At 34.6% G+C, this 19,867-nt stretch overlaps 1 protein-coding gene across 7 annotated transcripts in view; it reads left to right on the top strand.

Annotated features, from left to right (window-relative positions):
- LRCH1 (leucine rich repeats and calponin homology domain containing 1) overlaps nt 1–19,867 on the top strand; it is a 93,754-nt gene that overhangs the window by 55,725 nt on the left and 18,162 nt on the right. For 3 of the 7 annotated variants that reach the window (XR_003399148.1, XR_003399142.1, XM_026856224.1), the window contains exons 14-19: nt 2–49; nt 756–828; nt 6,616–6,723; nt 12,181–12,290; nt 16,284–16,421; nt 17,602–17,679. Coding sequence is in view for 3 of the 7 variants with exons in the window: in XM_026856224.1 (XP_026712025.1) it covers nt 2–49; nt 756–828; nt 6,616–6,723; nt 12,181–12,290; nt 16,284–16,421; nt 17,602–17,679 (555 nt within the window). In the remaining 4 variants the exon portion in view is untranslated. The remainder of the gene's footprint in view (nt 1; nt 50–755; nt 829–6,615; nt 6,724–12,180; nt 12,291–16,283; nt 16,422–17,601; nt 17,680–19,867) is intronic. The other 4 variants (XR_003399145.1, XM_026856307.1, XR_003399170.1 and 1 more) reach the window with 2 other exon arrangements.

Below are 19,867 nucleotides of genomic sequence, written 5' to 3'. Positions count from 1 at the left end.
GAATGATCTAATCGTTTGGAATACAAGTGGGCAGACCTCTCACGGTGAGGTAAGATGGTAGTGCCATTTGTTTGTCTCTTATATGTTTCATATGAGTAGTTCCTATAGTAAATGAAACATGTAATTGAATATCACAGAAAATATGACAGCTCGTCAGTAGTGGACATGTAGTTTATTTGGCCTGTGGTTTATTCGGCCTGTAGTTTATTCTTGTCACATGAAGGATTTACTAGGGTATAAAAGTATACTTTCTGACAAGTTGTTTCTGAGTTATGTAGTTTAGTATAAAACATCTAATTTTTTACATTTTGTTTGTTCTGCCATTTTCTTTTTTTGACTCTTCCTTGCTCCACAAGAGCTTCTGTTGATTTCAGTGCCATTTCTTTTTGCACAGTTCTGTCATGTCCTTGACAAGTTTTCAGAGAGGAATCTGATTTTATTGATCCTATTGCTTTCACAGTGTGAATCTCAGCAGAGGTCAAAAGGGAAACTGTAGGGAGCACCTTACAGAGGTTTTTCCCTTCATATTTTCTATGGGAGAAAACTGAGAAATAATTGAGCTTACTTTATAGCTAGGGGGAGTATCTTGCAGTCTTTGGTTAGAAACTCATCTTTTCCAGCAAAGGAATAGATGCAATAAAAAAGGGAGATCATAGGTTTGAGGCTGTATTGTAGTGGAATGGTTGATAAAGCCAGTTGGGCTGAGATATTCTGGATGTCACTCTTACTTAGATTTATGTTCTTGAATTACACAGAACAAGGATAAAATTCCAGCAATGTCTCCTACTACAAACACCACAATTCCTTTTGGCCTGAAGCCACGATCAGGTAATGTGGGAAAGAAACTTCACCAATTTGTGTGTACTTTTTATTTGGTTTTAGTCTGTGTTATTAATAAATATTTTTTTTTTTCCACTTAAAAAAGCAGTGATGAAACATTTTCTGTTCAGCAGTTAAAAATTAGAACATTTTTAGGTTACAGGTTTGAATCAAGATTGAATTTGTAACAAGTATGTATTTGGCACATTATATATGGATCAATTTTCATCCCTTATAAATTAAATGCTTCATAAAATCATATGTATGTATGTTCAAAAAATGTGTGTATGTATATAAATATACATATTTTATACATGTATACATGTCATCTGTGCTGATACAATAATAGAAATACGATTTTTGCTTAATTGGTACGTAATAACATAGTTTAGATTTTGTTGAATAATATATATGAATAACTAGGCTTGTTTGGAAAATGCTTATGCATTGCTCTGAAAATTGCTCATTGCAATGCATCTTTCAGTAATTATGCTTGTGTAAGGATCAAGCATTATAGGAAGATTAGATGTTTGCTTTAGCCAGCAGCTGAGTTTAATGTATTTGCAGTGCACTAAATCTGCATAACCATCAATCTTTTAACAAGCAGCAGTTTATTTATTAAAAAAATCACAACCTCCGCCAAAAAAAAACTGTTGATGTATTTGAGGCCTTCCTTTAAAAATAGGATTAGCTACAGGATTAAACTCAGTTTTTATATTCTCCATGCCGAGGTAGTCAGTATTGTTAAGTCATATCATATCACCTCTAAAGAATAACCATAGGTTTTTCAGTATGTTTCAGAGTCCTAAGACTAATTCTGGTTTCTTGCATTCACCACAAATGCTTTAATCTTACATTCAGCCTAAATGCTGGTAAACCACTACAAGCTTGTACTTTCCATACCAAAGTATCTTGTCAATAATGGCAGCAATTTCACCTTTGAATGTTTAAGAAATTGTACCCATAGATTTCTGGTTTTTTGGTTTTGTTTTTTTAAAAAAAAGATTTAAAAATCAGAGAAAATGATATTGAACCAACCTTGTTTCTTGAAGAGGATATTTGAAATTTCTCATGTAGTTATGAGATAGTTTGACAGATCTGTTCAGTTGCATTTCTTGGTTTGTTGGACTATTAAACTCTGGCTCCATTCCTGACGCTCTAGAGACTGTTATAACTCTTTATATTTAAAGTATATAAAGTATATGTATTTAAATGATGAGCAAATGGGTCCTTAAAAGATTTGGAAAATATAAAGCATTGAATAATGCCACAGTTCAGCGGCAACAGTATGATAACACTGTTAGGAGAAAGATGTGTGAAGGCAAATGGGCCTGTGCTGTGTTGCTGCTATCAAGGGATGTAGCCTGTGTTACGGTGAGCTGCCAGTGAAATATGCAGCCAGGGACTGCAAGTAGTTATGGGAGAGAATGCCAGACAGTGACTCCTTATTCAAGTGTTAGCTTAACATGCCCTTCTGAATCTTGGTATATCAGTGCACCAAGATGTCCTGTACTTAATGACTGTAATTGGTCGGGGCTAAATAGAAAGGTGAATCTTTTTTTAGAGGATTTCTAGGAAGACTGGGCAGTTCTTCCCCAATTACATTGCACCTATGTATAACCTCATTCAATACCAAATTCAGTTGGTTATAATCTGTTGATTTTCTGTACTGTACCAATTCAAATTCACATATTTGAATCTCTCTGTGTATGCTAATACTGTAGTGTTGTTTGGTCACAGCTGTGGGTTGCAGAAACCTTGATAATCTTAATTTATTTTCCTTCCCACATTGTACACTACAGAGTTTACCAAGCTAGAGCCATTACTGCACAGTTTTTCACCTCATCACATTCAGTTTCAGTTGTATTACTTTAAATTTTTACCATGATAAGACAGAGGAATTTGGCAATAGTAAAACTGAAGGTCCAACTTCAGATAAAAAGGCAGCATATTAGGTATGTAGCACAATGTAAAAAAACGAAACCTTACAAAGGAGTAGTGAAGCTGCATATTGTTTCTTCTCCTGCTCTCACTCTAGAATTACTCTAAAAGTAGTATTAAAGTTTGTTTTGCTAACAGAAGAATAATTTACAAATAGTAGTACATGATTGAAAACACTGCCATGTTTGTCAGTTCTGCATGTTTTTCCCATTAAAGCTAGTTAGGTTGCCATGTCTCTGGTTTCTTCACTGTATTTGCTTCAAAAATGTGCAAATTCTGTGTGAGTTTGAACCATCCTGTCACTGTTTGAATTTGTACCTGTTAATTATAGACTGCTTTATTGCCCTAGAGCTCGGGTAGTTTAGGGATCCAGCAATTCTGTGATCCAGGAAAGTTTTCTCAGTTCTGTTTGTAGTTTCTTTTAATAGCTTTTTTCATTTAAGTTGTTCATGTGCCTTGGGGGAAACCTTAAAACTCAGTGGAAATTATTTTAGCTATTTAGCTATTTAAGACCATTAGATCTTCCATTTGAATTGCTTGCTTCTATAAATCTTTTAAATTTAAGTGCAATATTAAAAGAACGTTAAAGTATTCTAAATAAAACGTATATGTCATGCTCTTTGGAAAAAAATAGTGGCAAACTTACAATGAAAATATATGCAACCATACTTTTCTGAAATTTGAGAGTTTATTTGTAGTGTGTTTATTTACTTTAAATGAATGTCGCTTTCTATTTGACTCACACACCCCCACCCACCGCCCATCGTTTCATGGTGATTTATGTCTCTTGGAAAGGTGAAAGTAAACTGTTCTAGGCTTCAGGTTTTTCTGAAGTACACACACAAATGGAAGTGCTTCCAGAGGATAAACCACAGTGACTTATACTTCTGTGTTAGTACATACCGATATGTGTTCAGGACTGAAGGTTCTTTTATTCTTTCATTGTAAAATGAGGCAAAACGCTGGGAAAATTTATATCTGATGGCTGACATCATACCCAAAGAAAATGTTTTAAAATTTTGAAGTGTAATTAATGTGTTTTGCCTTCTTGACAGATTCTTTGCAAGGGTCAGGTGTTTACATAGAAAGTAAAGAGATGGGATTTTTTAAATTTTTCAGAATATTTCCTCCTGTATTTTAAATACTTTCATAGAGTATGTGCTTCTCAAATTCACACTGATTTTGAAAACCTTGAAAAATTACTATTGAAAAGAACCAGTAATTACGTTTTCTTAGTACCATGGTTTTGCTCTTGGGAAGTGCTTTTCCTATCTGAAAAGGAATCACTCAAAATACTTAATAAATTTAAACTGTTTGTGTTTATTCATGAGTTCATTAAAACATTCAGAGGTGTGCTAATTGCCAAAACTGAGTGTTGCAAAGTTCTTGCCATGGTATCTTTACTATGCCATACCTTGAAGCCTGAACATATACTAATATATCTTACAGTACTCAAGAATGTTTTTTACTTTTGCTACGTGCAATTTTGATGTCACTGTGTTTCATAGTTTCTGCTGAACAAGGTGACAGCAACACAAACCAAAAAATCGTAGCTTCAGAGGCTAAAAGAAGAACTGACAAAATCACAAATTTAGTTTGTATTGCAAAGTGAAAAGTTGTTCCCTTACAACTGTTTAAGTAGATACTTGTGAATCTAGTGTCTTTATTTTTGATAACTTGTTGAAGATTTGTAGCACAACATTAGTATTTGTGGGCATGCTTGCTTCACTGTCTTTCAAGTTTGTTGGAACACAAACAAAAATCATTAGAACTTGGCAATATTTTCCCTCTTTTGAGTGCATGTTACTGTTTTTCTGGATATTTGTTCCTTCCATTTGTTTTGTTCCCTAACTGTGTTATCTGTGTACTTTGGACAATAATGAGAATCCTAATTGCCAGCACAATAAAAGACTGTTTTTTACTATTTGCCATAAATTTGTATTCTATTACTCAGTGTTGACTCTGCTCAAGAGCTTAAGTTGTGCTGACTCTCAGATTCAGCTGATCTGGTGTCCCAATATCCAAAAAGCAGTGAACTGCCTTTGGAAAAAGGCATGGCTAAAGAGAGAGAGCTCTTGAACAGTTGAGTGTGAAGAAGTTTAAGATGAAGTTTTATACAACACTGTCTGAATTATCATCATATTAATACAGATTCTAGAATTGTGGGAAGGAGAAAGTATGTGATTAAGTTTCTTATGATTATTAACTTGGTATGCTATAAAATAGGGACTTTCAGTGCTTACTGAAACTTTACTTTGGACTTTCTTCTAATATTAAATGGTTTTGGCTGCTTTTTGATCTACACAGTAATCTTAAATTGATTTAGGGTTATGGTTTAGCATTTAGAGTAGAGGTAGTTTATAATCTCCAGTTTAGTTTGAGGAGCGTGAATATTGTTTGTGTGTGGGATTCAGTAGATAAAACATGGAAATATGTGTAGGAAACCAATATATGAGTGAGTTCATAATATTGTGGCAGAAATGATAAGGTATATTGTGATCAGATACAGGAAAAGCTCATTAAAGAGTGATATTTTTGTGAAGGACAGAGAATGAGAGGCTTAAATTCTCAGAAAATAGGAAACCAGTGGTAAGCTTTGAAAGGATGGATGATGTGCTGAAGATAAGCAGGGATGAGGTATTTTAAGGATGTCAGTGTCTGGCTCTGAAACACTGTAAAATGGAAGTTTGAGCAGAAATCCTTGCCACAATCAAGACAGGAGACAGAAGTGCAGAGTAGATGTGGTGGGGAAGGAATTACAATGCCTGCTGAAGGATTTGAGGAACAAATAAGAGGTGTTGTCAGGACTAGATGAAGGAAAGAAGGCAGAATGGATGGAGAATAGGAACTGTATTGCTGTGCAAGTTTAGCTCCATAATGAATTGATGGGTGGTCATGAACTGTGGTCATGACATGCTTTTTACAGTCATCTGGTGAATATTCTTAAGATTCTGTTTTAGCTTCTGTTGAAATGTGCAATTTTTCATACTTTATGGTGTCCAATTGGATCATTACCAAATTTGTGTTTGCTACTTCAAGTGTGGGTTTGCCAAGGCTTGTGGTGCAAAGTCAGGATCACCACTTGGAGGTATTGCATGTCTGTTCTTGTCCCTGCAAAGTCTGTAAAAGGTGCAGAGGACCAGAACTTTCCTAGGGTGGTGGGCCCACTGTAGGTTTGCACTTACTGCTGGGGAAGTCACCAAGAAATAAAAGTAGTACTGCTTGTACTATTAAGTATATTAAAAGGAAAACACCTGTAGTACATTGTTTATAGAACATATTTCAACAGAATGAGAATCCAAAGGATAATATAGTTGCTACTTGTCAAAATCAGCTACAAAGTTGTAATGTAGTAATATTTTCATATGGATGTGCAAATTGTCTTTGGGGGAGGAAGTGTTCTTATTACATAGTTACAGAAAATTACTAAAACTCTTATTCTTTGAACTTCTCATTGCTGAAACTTCACAGCTGGTATATTTACCCTCTGATTCATAGAGTGAAGGCTTTTATCAGGCTATAATGTAAAATCTATGGGTACTTTTTCTTAAAACTTGGTTTTAAACAAATTGTGTGAAGGGCTACGGTTAACAATGATCTTGCTAAGCTTGACAGCCTTAACTGCACATATAATGTATGATTTGCAAGTACTAACATGTAACTTTTCATTCTTTTTATTCTACACCATCTTTCATTCTTTTCTCAAAAATTATGCATTTTTTATTAATCACCTTTGAATTACATCTTTGTCATTGCCATACAATCTTAATGTCATATATGAAATGCTGTGCCCCCTTTTATTCCCCCTCTGGTCCTTATACCACCATGGTTGGACTGGCTGTCACTCCCCTCCAGCAGACCCATCCCTCAGTCTTCCTCCTATCTCCTTCAACACACTTACACAGGCACAAACATGGGACAACTTTAGCTACAGTATCCCATCTGAAGGAGACAGTGACAATGGTAGGTGTATATAATTTACTTAATTTTCTGTTTTCAGAAACCTGTATATATGGCAAATGCCCCATGTGGCTAAAGATGAAAGACAGTACTCTTGAGGGGTGTTTCTAAGACTAAACACCTCAGACCATGCACATTAATTTACTGTGGAATATGTAATATCAACAGTAAATGAGCGTCACTGTTTTCAAGTCTGGCAAAACAACTTTTCCCCTGATATCCTCTCCAAGAACTATTTCCAATATAGATTTATTTACTTGCTTCTCTTTCAAGGGTTTACAGAAGTTGCACTCAAACAGCAGTTAATTTTGCTACTGTCTTTTCTGCTTTGTTTATTCATTTTGGATAGATACTGACTGTTAATGAAAATACCCTGCTTCCATCTGCAGTTATTGATGCAGGTGCATAACTAGCTTAATTAGAAGAAGAATCCTTGAAGAAGCAAAGCTGAAACAATCAGCTAAGCAAATACAGTGATTTCTGTCCAACAGAAATTTAGTAAGCTGTCAAACTTTTCTGTGCATAATGAAGGCCAGGTACCTTAGTGGACTTTGTTACTGCTGCTTTTGGTTTGGTTTGTTTTTTTTTTTTACAGGGTGTTATTGTCATAGTATATTGAGTTACGGCACTAATATGTGAAGTTGGCCATGTTTGGGCTATCAGGGTCTTATACTGCATTAATAGTTAGGTGTCAGATGGAAGAAACAGAACCTAGACAATTAAAATGTTTATAAATATTTGATAAACAGATATACTTTTTAAAACTAGGACTGTTGTTCTCCCGGTTGTCCTAAATTAAAAGGATGGTTAGGTATTATAATGCAATGAAACTGTGAAAAGCCTCAGATTGAAATCAGGACCGCAAATATTGAATGATAAATACCTTTAGTTTAGAATGCCTACATTCTTTGTTCAGTTCATTACTTGATAATATTGCCACTGTGTTCTTGATTATAAAGCTAAAAGACAGCATATGTAAGGAATCAGCTCCATAAAGGAGATGAATATGAAATATAAGAATTGTGATAATGGTAAGTTGAAAAACTGAATTTAGTTCATGATGGTATGAAACTAACTGACATTTCGCTGATGAATATTCTAACAGAAAGCTAGAGGTACTTCTATCAGTGCAAAATTTGATTTATGTTAATCTAGATTTGTTACTGTCTTACTCTTCTAAATGAAACAAGCAGTACAGACTAGCGAGTGCTTGCGCATTTGGAACAGCCCTTCAAACCTTAAGTCAAATGCAAATATTAGTGTTTATTACCTTAGGCTCTTACAGCAGAAAACTGCTTTTACACCTGTTTTTTTGTGTGTGTGTGTTTTGGTATTGTTTTGTTTGTTTGTTTGGAGGCTTTTTGTTGTGTTTTTTTTTTTTTTTAATCAGGACTGTTGCCTTTCTGTTTTGTCTGGGGCTTTGTTATCTAAGGTGTATCGTCCTATGGTAGGAGGTAAAATGGACCAGAGACCATTCTCTGGCATTGAAATTAGTTGGCACAGCACGTTTCAAATCCATACCTAAGCACTCTTATTTTCCAGAACAGGATGGCTGCATTTAAGCTGCCTTTGGGGAATGTCTGTTGCCTGTGCTATTGCTCGAGCTATACCTAGACATTGTGTAGAAGAGAGGTGGATTTGCACCAGCCAAAACTGTACCAGGAAGCATAACCTTAACAGTATCAATGTGTGCAGTCCAGTGCTGAGGATCCATGCACCAGTCCTGTGTAGCTTGCTAGTATAGGCATAGCCTTTGGTATAGAAATACTGTGCATCAGTGTAGCATCTTAATGCTTTGTATCATCTTTAATGTAACTGTCTGTCAACAGCTCTGTAATAGAGGAGGCTAAGTCCAGAGTTTCCTGGATGTTATAAGGCTTGGAACAGACATGTGTCCCAAGAACTATGTCCATAACATTGTGGAGACTTTGGTTTAGCAAATGACTCTGTATAACTTCACTGTTACTTAACTTTGGACTGAATAAATTGTTCAAAGAGAAATATAACTTTAAACATCTAGCCTGACTTAATCTCTGCCTTTCATTAGTGCAACCTTCATTTTGTCTATTATTTTTAGAGTCAGGTTAAATCATTTTGTTGTTTAGTTGACAGATAATAAGTACTCAGGACACTAAATTCCTTGATGTGTTATAAATAGTGCACCTTTGTGCATTGTAATTCAATACAAAAATGAAAAATTTCACAAGAAAGTTTGTCCTTGACTGTGGTATGTCAAATACATAGCGTGTTATTAACTATTACCTATTTAACATATTGACACTTGTACAAAATACTTTTCTAAAAAGTTATTGCCATGGGCATTATATAACCTTGTTTGACCATGGGTTCAGAAAGCAGAAACTTGCTCTTGGAAAGAGTAAAAAATAGACCTTCAGGTGTGTGTGAGATATGGGCTCCTCTTGCTGGAAAAGATGCATAATGCAGGGAAGCATTCACAAAGGCCTAAACAAAGATAGCTGTGGCCAAATGGAATCAAGTCCATGATAATACTCTGCCAAAATTGAACATAAATATGAACTAATGCTTTTGAAGGGAATATTTTGAAATGTTGCTGCTGCTAATAAAGTTGAAGTGGCATCTAAATACCACTTAAATATGGTATTACTCTTCAGGCATATTTTTATCTGGGTATTTCATCTATGAAATGCAGCAAATTCAATTATTAGAGTTGTACAATGAACTATTTCTAAGAAGAAAATCTTAGACATTGCAACTACAGTTTTTAATGTGCTAAAAGGTTTTTATTTCACCTATTAAAAATTTAGGAGCAGTCTCCAATAAATTGTTACAGAGTTATTAATGCAGAAATTTTGGTTCAGTAAAATTCTGGAATTCAATAGAAGTCTTCAGTAAGAGTTGATACACTTTGAAAACTTGGAGCTGATTTTTTTCTCTGTGTGTTGTAGCTATCTTAAACAATATGCTTTCTTAAATAACATTTTAGAAATTTCTGATTGTTTAATTTTTACCATATATAAGTGCTTTCATCAGAAATTTACCAATGTAAAATTTGCCAATTAATAGAATTTAAAGTTATCTAAATTGATAGGTAATGCTTCTGAAATGGCTTAGTTAAATCAGGTTATATGGATTACGGATATACTTCATAACAACAGTAGATACAGCCATTAACAGCCTTTGTATGTTTGAGAATGTGCATATATAGAAGTCACACTTATACATATGCCTCTCTACACTATGTTAAGAATCACATACCTGCTGATATGCTGTGCTTTGGAAATTAGTGTTCTATTCCCAGCTTGCCTTCTACAAAGGCGAAAACTAAAGTCAATGCAACTCTGGACCTATTGTATCTGAAGGCATGGCTCTGCTACTCTCCTGTTATGTGTGGGAGGTCATTTTAATGAATGTTTTTATGATGTGTGCACCTGTGTGTAGATCCTTCTGAATGGTGACACTGATGGAGCTATGTAGTCCACCTGGAGAAGGGAATTAAACTGCAGTCTGTATCTGTAGTTCTCAGTTCCGCACATTCTCTACAGGACACTCTCCCACTCTGCCAGTGGGATTTCTGATGACATTAAAATGCTAGAATTTACTAACATAAAACTGTTAGATGTTCTGTTAAAAATGAGTTTTGTTTAGCGAATAGGCTTTAATATGCCATCTCCTGAAATTACAGATTAACAGCTGTGTGGCAAATTTCAGTTGCCTGTGAAAAGTTAAAACTATGACTGTGTTAGTCAAGTAGTGGAAGGAAGCAAGTCTGGTAACTGGTCATAGATTTTTCTATCTTGATACCTCAGATAAGTAGCCTAAGGATGATATGTAAGGAGTTTGTTGCCTTAAACTCCTCTTAGTAAATAAGGGAAAGAACTATTGCCTGTTGCTGAACTGCCATAGGTGGTGTCTGCCTGCCCCTTTGGCTAGAGAAGTATCTTAGATTATTAATTTTGTTACATAACCAACCTGTGTACAGATAGATGAGATTCCTGGTGACTAGACATCGGAGATTTTGAAGTATTTCTCATGCGGAAATTTTGACTCGTTTATCTAAGCCCTAGATGTCAGAGAGTACAGTTTTCTATGTTGACCCTGAACTGATTTGGGGGTTTCATTAACAGTTTACTTTTGGTTAGAATATAGATTAAATTTCCCTCTATCAAGGGTTCAATGTTTTGGTTTTTTAGATATTTTGAGGATTTATCTTTAAAATTCAGCCTATTACCCAAATCATAGCCTAAACCAAATGACTGACATGGCACGATTTTTAATGCCACGTCAGAATTACTGTGATTACACCCGTGTGTACCTTTCTTACAGATAAGAGTAATTCTTATTTTTTTTACTCTTCTAGTAGGTGGGTAGGTGCTATTATCAAGTCATACACTTCCAATTTTCTCATGTGCCTTTTAGGAAACAAAAGGCTTCTCTCTTCTGTCCTGTTACTTATTGACCCAGAAATTATTCTCTCTTTATTTAATGACTTTAAATTAACAAAATTGAGACTTGAGCAGTGGCTCTATGTGAAAACATCGGTTTCTAGGCTTTGTACATTCCACTGCATTAATTCGTACTTAGGGTTTCATGTTGCATTCAGGAGAGAGGCGGGGAAAGTAATAATACAAAACACTTAGTTCTTTTAAGCAGTATCATTTTCCACAAAAATCAAGTTGGCCTGTAATTTGAGTGCAAACAGGTGAGGGTTGCATTTAGTGAAACAAAGTGGCAAACAAAGTAGTAAACAGGTGACAGTTGCATTTTGAGCGTACTGTTCTTCCTAACCATTCAAAACAGTCATTGATCACAAAAAAAAGGGAAGTGTGGAGTTGCATATATGCAGAGATTTCATGTAATTATTTCAGTGAACTATACGTGGGCAAAATAATACAGTTGACAGGATTGGTGGGAGGGGGTACTGTGAAGAGTCTGTGCAATGCTATGTTTGCAATACAACTTTTTAATGTAGGCAGACTTACTGAATGGCTGTCTGCCTACATCAGTCCTTGGTGGGTGGGCTTTTTTTTTTAGTATAACCTTATCTAGTAAGCAGTTTGTCCTGTGTAGGAAGATGGTTGGCACAGCTTGTTACACAGTTCAGCATCTTTCAAGTAGAACCCTCTCCTACAAGAATAAGAGGTTTTTCCTGCCATATTAGATAACAGTTTTGTAGAGATCAGAATCTCTGAGGGACAGTGCTGGTGTTTAATCATCTGACAAAATTTACCTGTTGAGATTAGGATTTGATTGAAAAATTAGCCACTCCAGTGATGGCACAGGATGCTGTTCAGAGTCATATACAAAAAAAAACCCGTTGATGATTGTAATCCAAGACCAGATTTTTCTGTCCTTCTGAGGACAGAGAAATTTTCTAACAGTTTTTGCTGAAGGCAGTGCTTAAGGATTTTGCTTCATTTAGAAATTAATAAATCAAGGTGTGTGGTTTTAATCTGAAATCTGTCTTTTTTAAAATCATAGTATTCTTAAGACCACAAAGAAATTTGGAATCAATAGACCCACAATTTACAATTCGAAGGAAAATGGAGCAGATGAGAGAAGAGAGAGAGCTTGTGGAACAGCTACGTGAGGTATGTGAGTGTTTGTAGAATTAATTTGTGCTAATGGATTGTATTTTTTCATTTTTCTTTGAGAAAGTTGTCTAAGTAGGATAATATTAAAAAGGTTAAATGAGGCAATATTACTTCTGCAAATCACATTGATGAGACTGTTCCTGAAGTGCTTTATCACGAACAGATGTCTGTACTTCAGGAAAGGTTTTGTAAAAATTGAAATAATAACGGGAGTTACCTGAATGACATACAGTAAAATAGCATGCCTTGCACTGGTGGAATTAACAATTTATTTAATTTCATCAAGAAGGATGAAGTGATCACTTAAGAGATACTCTAGAAACTATTTCCTAACAGCTGGAGAAGTCTCTGTCTAGCAAGTAAAAACCATAATGTTAAAGCTGAAGTTATAAACTGTTTTTTAAAGTAGATCTCTAATGCTTCACACAGCTTTCTTAGAAATAAATTTAATATTTCATCACTTGAAGATCTGAATATACAAGGTGGTTTCCTGATATAATGTCTTGAATACAGAAGCTAGAGCCTGATGCAAAAATTGCTGCTTGTGGTTGCATAGGGTCTGTGTTACACAGCTGGTACCTAGGTAGCACTGATTGTATGACACCTATTTGTATTAAAAAAAAAAATAAAAAAAATAAAGGCAGCCTTTGATGCAAGGCATGTTGTGAACCTTAACCTGTCAAGGTTTCCAGTTGTCATGTTACTGACAAAAGAAATGGTATCATTTTACTCCTAAACCCAGTGCAAATCCTGAAAGTGTGATAGGTGACTTTGATATTACAACCATATTACAAGATCATTTGTTCTTATGTCATTAGCTTAATGGAATGACTAATTGCAAAAGTATTCATTTATTTTAAATAACATGTCTTACATTATTTAATTTTAAAGCAAGAAAGTTCACTTTTTACTCCTTATCAAAGAGTCTTTAAAAGGTGGGTTGTTTAATGTAGAACTATGAGGACTTTTAGATCTTCATTGTCTTACCTCAGGCCCTCACCTGTTTTAAGTCTGGATTCATCTTCCTTTGTCTTGCTGAATTTTTGAACAGAACAGATTTTGTTGAAGATTCAGCATAGTTGATTGAATGTAGTATATTGACAGTTTTAAACTTGGATGATACCAGAATGATGAGATGCAGGGATTAGATGAGACAGACTTACTGGTAATGGAGAAGGAAATGGAAGTAGCAGTAATAAACTGGACTAGGATGTAGTTCTTGTGAGCATAGTCTAGACAGCAGCATCAGTGCAACTTTGTACATTTCTTTTAAGAGTTACCACAAGTATGCAGCAAGTCCTCAAATAATTGTCCCTAAAAATAATGTCCTCAAGGTTCTTGCTTTGTGCATTGGTTCAGGTAATCCTCACAGTGAAAAGTAGAACAAGGTTATTCATCATATCAGGCACGATCATGGAGACTTAATAAGGATCTCTCTACACTGTATTAGATATTACTGGTAATACTGATTTAATGTGTTGTTAACCTTCAGCAATACGCGCTATTGTTCTTTGCACTTACCCTGGAGCATTGTATCCCAAAACAAAAGTTCTGTTGTCTCTTGTGAGAAGTTTGATTACAAGTCAAGGAGTGGTGACAGAAACTAGAAGAATCGGCCCTGCTTGGAAGCACATAGTGAGATTTTTCAAATTAATAAAGTTTATTCTGGTATACTGGATCCTTTAGTGAGAGAAGTAACCTCCAGACCATCTCATTATGTACTGTACAAGAAAATAACCCAGAACATCTAAGTCATTAAGTTTTATACTTATTCAATAAACATATCTGATAGTATATTTTGATTTTGAATTGTTTCATGGTATGTTAGAATTTAGTGAGATTCCACAGAACCTCCAGCCTAAGCCAAGTTGGGCACTAAACAAGAAAGAACAACTATTACATTACTCAGGTTCCTTATTTAGAAATCTAAATGCACAGTTACCTTTAGCTCAACCGCTTCACCTGAGCTGCATATTGTGAGAACACTGGTGTTTCTTCCATACATTCCTCCCTTTTCTTTGAAATGGTGTGCTTTTACAGAAATTGTTCCATTTCATAAAGTTTTTTGCTTCGGAGACATACTTATTTTTTTGCTTTGATTTTGTATATGTCCGTGGTCACTTCAGACAGGTGCCAACTCAAGAGTGATTTGCTGGTTACACTTGAGCAATAAAGTCTAGCAAGAAATTCTGGTTGATTTTTGTCACTCAAAAGGGTAAACATTGAATAGTTTTGACAGGCTAAGTAGAACAAATTGTCTACTCCTGCAGTGTGGATGATTTTTGAAAAAGAGAGCAGTTCTTCAGTGGTGACTAAGATCCACTTCTGGAGACCTGCAATTTTAATTAAATCTAGTCTCAAACCATGAACTCCAACAGGAAATACCATTGTACTAGTGTTGTAGGTGAGCTGTGCTCATAAAAAAAAAAAATTCACCCTGATCTATACTGAATTTGTCTCCCAACAGGCAAATCAGCATTTTAACAGAAGTCTTTCTAATTCGTTAATTTATATAAACCTGTTTGTAACAGATTTGGAAAAAAGTCTCCAGATGTATTCTTTCTGTACATATCTCATATACCAAAAATATTTTCTAAATTATGAATTAATCCAAGGTGAAAACAGAACATTATATTAGTGCATGTTATGCACTCCCCCCTTTGGCAGTTGTGAGTGCTTGAGTAGTATGTCTAACAAAAGAAAAACTGCACAAATGTAATAAACCTTCAGAGACTTCAGTGGGGACTGCTTCATGGTGAGGGTGCCCAAACAAAGGATGTGTGATGAAGAAGGGAAGAGCTGAATTTCTTCAGCTTGGAGAAGAGGGTGCTGAAAATACCATACGACTGTCCTCAGCTGCCTGAAGGGTAGTAATAGAGAAGGTAAAGCCAGGCTTTTCAAAGATGCCTAGGGAAAGAATGACAAGCATTGGCCCAAATTGCAGAGAAAGAAATTTCAGGTAGCGATAAGGAGAAGATTCTTTGCAATAAGGGTGGCGAAACAGTAAACAAGGTTGCCTGAAGATATGAGATCTCCTTCCTTGCAGATATCCTGAACTTAACTAACCAAGGCTCTGATCTCACTTCAGTTTTGTTAGTCCCGGTGACCTTCAGAAATTCCTTCCACCTTACACTCTCCATTGATTCTAAAGAGAATAATCTGTTTTCATCTAAAATACCCAGCATAGATTGAGGTAATATATTAATAGACAGTAATGACATTAAGGAGGTTCACCTAGGAATAAGTAGTACCTATTATAAGATGGAAGTAATCATCTCTGAGAGTTAATCTAAGAGTTATCTCTAAGTATAGTGTTAGAATGTTTTCAGGATCAGAGCACAATTTAGGAAACTCATCATATGTAACAGTGTTATTGTAGGGGTTTTTGTGGAAAATTCTAAAATGTTTTCAAAGTATTTTATTTCACAATATCAAATTCTTTTCAGTGAGACTTCAATTTTACTTAACAAGTATCCAGAAAATTCTCTTTTAAACCTGAATATTTTTCCTTGCCTTACCTGTCTTGCTGGTCACTCTGCTTCCAAAGCAATTTTTTAGGTTACTAGGGAAATATTGCCTGTTATTCTCTGCTTTTACTGTGATTAACACTATGTAGTTCTCATTCAAAGTGCAGATAATAAAGAAAATTTGAGATAGATAAGCTGGGGGAACGGTGAAAGGAAGGAGCCACATGTACTGCAATCACATAGCTAATTGCATGCATATGTGTTTTTATATGTGTATATAAATAAGTGTATATTATGATAGCAACATTTGAAGTGTTGAGTTTTTTTAAATAAGTTTATATAATTCAGTGACCAACATAAGGTAGAGGAGGTTGGGTTTTAATTTTTAAAGAATTATTTGTATAAAGGAAGTGTGTTTCTTGGTAAACCAAAAATGGCTATGTGTCTATAGCATAGAATATATACCTTTTTATCCCTTTCATCCCTTTCTGTATTAAAGTGTGCATGTATTCTTCATTTGCAGAACATTGAAACAAGACTAAAGATTTGTTTACCTGAAGACTTAGGGTCTGCTCTGATGGATGGTGTAGTTCTCTGCCATTTAGTAAATCATGTTCGTCCTCGATCTGTAGGAAGTATTCATGTACCTTCACCAGCTGTAGTAAGTTGAATGTTTCTTGTTGCATTGCAGTGGGGAGGGAGGAATATTTAAAAAATTACTTTTATTGCCAAATGATATCTGGCAATATATTGCTGTTCAATGAATGTTCTTTGCAATTAGGGGCATTTACATTATTACAAATTCAAATATTCATTAATTTTGATATATCTAACGTATATATAGTGTGTGTATATAAAAACAAACATCTGTAAGTGAATAAAATTATGCTGCCATTGATCTAGCAACAGATAAGATTTTTTTCATAATGGCCTTTTTGTTCAGCACAGTATGAAATTCTCTGATTACAAGATTTTATTCTAGGAGACCGCTTTTAAAAGAAAATTAGCCCCTTGTTTGTTGATTGAAAAAATATGAGGTTAACTTTAGCAGTGTCTGGCTTAGCAGATGTCATGTTACTAAAGCACTTACAGCACTTAACATATTTTTCCTATTGGGTTAAATATAGAACTTACTCCCTTTACCTGAAGACAGAATGGAACAGAAACATGTGCTGTAGTGATTTAATATTGGCTTGCCAAACCTAAGGACCTGAAGATTTCAGGACATGATGCAATCTGTGTGTGTGCATTTCCTGAAACTTAATTTTCTTAGTGTTTTCTCTGTTTATTGATGCCCACATTTCTGATACCAGTCTGGTTCTGAAGAGGTTTTGTATTTTTTTTAGACTATCTCACTTTTTTTGAATGTACTCGTTGGTAAATTTTGGCTTGTGAAGCCTGATACTCAATTCTGAGAACAGCATGTGGATTTCAGAGGCAGTTTATAAGAATTTCCAAGAAGACAGATATTAAGAAAAAGACATTTTCTCAGATAGTCTAGTGGAGTTTCTTTTGCTGTTGCTTGATTTTAAATTATGTCTGTCTTTGGTAAAAATATGACATTGCCAAAATATGTAAACTTGAATTTCTGGAGCAAAATCTTAAGTTTTGATGCAGATTTTTTTTTTTTTAATTAAGATAAAAGTCTTGTAGTGTTCTCTATAACAAAATGCAAATATTTAAAATCTGTTTTCATTTTGTTTCAATTTCATATTGATCATGTTATTTTGCTTGAAACAGCCCTCAAAGCTACTTTAGCAATATCAGCGCAATAGGTGAATCGACTGAATTAATGTTTTTGACTTCTTTTGCCATGAGCTATTTTTTTCTTGTTTTTACAGCCTAAACTTAGCATGGCCAAATGCAGGAGAAACGTGGAAAACTTTCTGGATGCATGTAGAAAACTAGGGATACCAGAGGTAATTTAATTAAGTCTGTTATTTCTAGATGATCAAAAATGCAAAACACGTCAATTACTACTTTAAAGCTGAAGGATAACTTTTTCAGCAATAGATATATATAATTTAAAAAAATTGATCTAAATTATGTGATTTAATACTGCTTTAGTGCATTTAAATGGCTTATATCATAGCACTTAAAAATTGCAACTTTTGTCTTAAATTAGTAATTCAGTATTATCCCCAATACCTCCTTATCTTTGCCATGGAAAATAAATAAGGACTATGGTAATTAGATAATATGCAATATGTAATTAGGCAAAAGTTTGTTAACCTTTTGCATTTTACAATGTAACTGCATTTTTACCTAGTGCTTTCAGAATATGGACTTAATTATTTTTATTTATTGATTTTCCCTTTTTTACGATATTAAATACTCTTTTGTATACCTTGTAAAAGTGACTTGTACTGAAACACCTCTGCAGTGATATGAAGAAAACAGTTGTCTGTGTGTTAGTATGGAAAATGTGTATGAATGAGGTTCTATAATGTAGATAAGTGTTTCAGAAGGTGGAGATAAGGAGATTGCAGTGCTTGATGTTTTGCCTTTCATTTAACAGCAGCAGCATTCATCCTGTAATTTATTGACAAATCAATAAGGAAAAATATCTTTGTAACTAATGTAATGAATTCTGGAGTTGCACTGGGAATATTTCAAATACTCCCTTGTGGTCTAAAAGTACCTATTAAGAAAAAGTTAATTTCAATTAAGACCATCAAAAAAAGGTAAAAGTGGTTATACAAGGTCTTTTTAATCTGAATACATGAAAACTGCATGATGTATTTTCACTGTTGCCTACATACGACAGTATAATGAAAACTGAGTTATTTTTAGTCTGTGTCTCAAGAATGATGAAACAAAAGGATATTTTGTGTGTATCTTCCCCACCACTCCCTTGGGGAGCAGATGGTAATGCAAAGATTTCACATTGGGAAAGATTTCCAGTTTGAATGCTTTATATTTTATCTATATTTTAGCACTTGGTTTAGAGGACAGCAAAATAACAGATCATTTTTGCTATTTGTAGGAATTTTGACGGGGAGACTTTGTCTTACAGCTCTAATGTATGGTTCATCATAAATTTAATTTGAGAATTCAGTGTAATGGGATGGGTCTCTAAGTTGTAATAGTTGATTTAGGTGTTGTAATTATGTAATTTATTATGTTAGAATGATTTCATAGTAGAGGTAAAATTTCACTTCAAAGATGATCAAAATCTCAGTGCTGTGGGCTTGTAGACATGGAGTATGTGTTAAGATGCCCCAAAATTTATTGTCTTCTGATGCATCGTAAATTATTTGGTGAATTAGAATGCAAGTAAGGTTTTTCTGGATATAGCCTATTAGGAAAGAAAAGGCCAAGACCTATTTTCATTGTCATCAAGAGAACTTTCAGAAATGGAGATAGAACAGAAATATTTACAAAGATCCTTGTAGTGCCATATTACAGATGGGTAAGCTAAGCCTTTACTCAGAGGCTTTTTTTATTTTGGATTTCTATAAGTAAGCTTTCTGGAAAAATACCTTTATGTTTTCTGTAATATTTTATATATTTATTATCCCTCCTTTTTAATGCTTCCATTTAAATTAGTGTAGAATTTTTAACATTATTACAGTACATTTGTTGCAGTTGCATAGAGCCTTAAGCACAAGGCAAGATCTTACCAATCTGATTCATAAACTAACTGTCCATATGAATCTAAATAAACATTATCTTGAGGGGAGAAACAATTCACTTAAACTTTAAATGAACATCTTGCAGTTGTAAATTTATGATGAGTTTTAAGTACTCTGAGGATATCCTTTTTGATTACCTGTTGGTAATTAGCAAATGTATATGTTTGCTATATATTGTGAAAATCCATCATGTTGCAGAACTATCTGGTAGTTGATAGAACCTTGCTGTGTGTTGGAGGGATGTGTATTAGGAATACAAAGTTGTATGATACCAAATATGACAGTCAACTGTCAAAGCTTTTAAAGAACTACAGATGGTGTGTTTAATGCTGCTTCAGGTTGGTGAGTTGTACTTTGCCTAACTGTCTTGACAAACCAATAAACCAAATGCAATGAATTACTTGCTTTTTTAGAAACAAGCATCTTATGGGAAAGTGATAGGTTCCACTTATACCCACAGGTATTAGGCTTT

Source organism: Athene cunicularia (genome assembly GCF_003259725.1).
Source record: "Athene cunicularia isolate RWA chromosome 1 unlocalized genomic scaffold, athCun1 chr1_part1, whole genome shotgun sequence".
Classification (NCBI taxonomy): Eukaryota; Metazoa; Chordata; class Aves; order Strigiformes; family Strigidae; genus Athene; species Athene cunicularia.
Note: the sequence above shows the minus strand (reverse complement) of the source record. Positions and strands in the feature narration are given on the sequence as shown.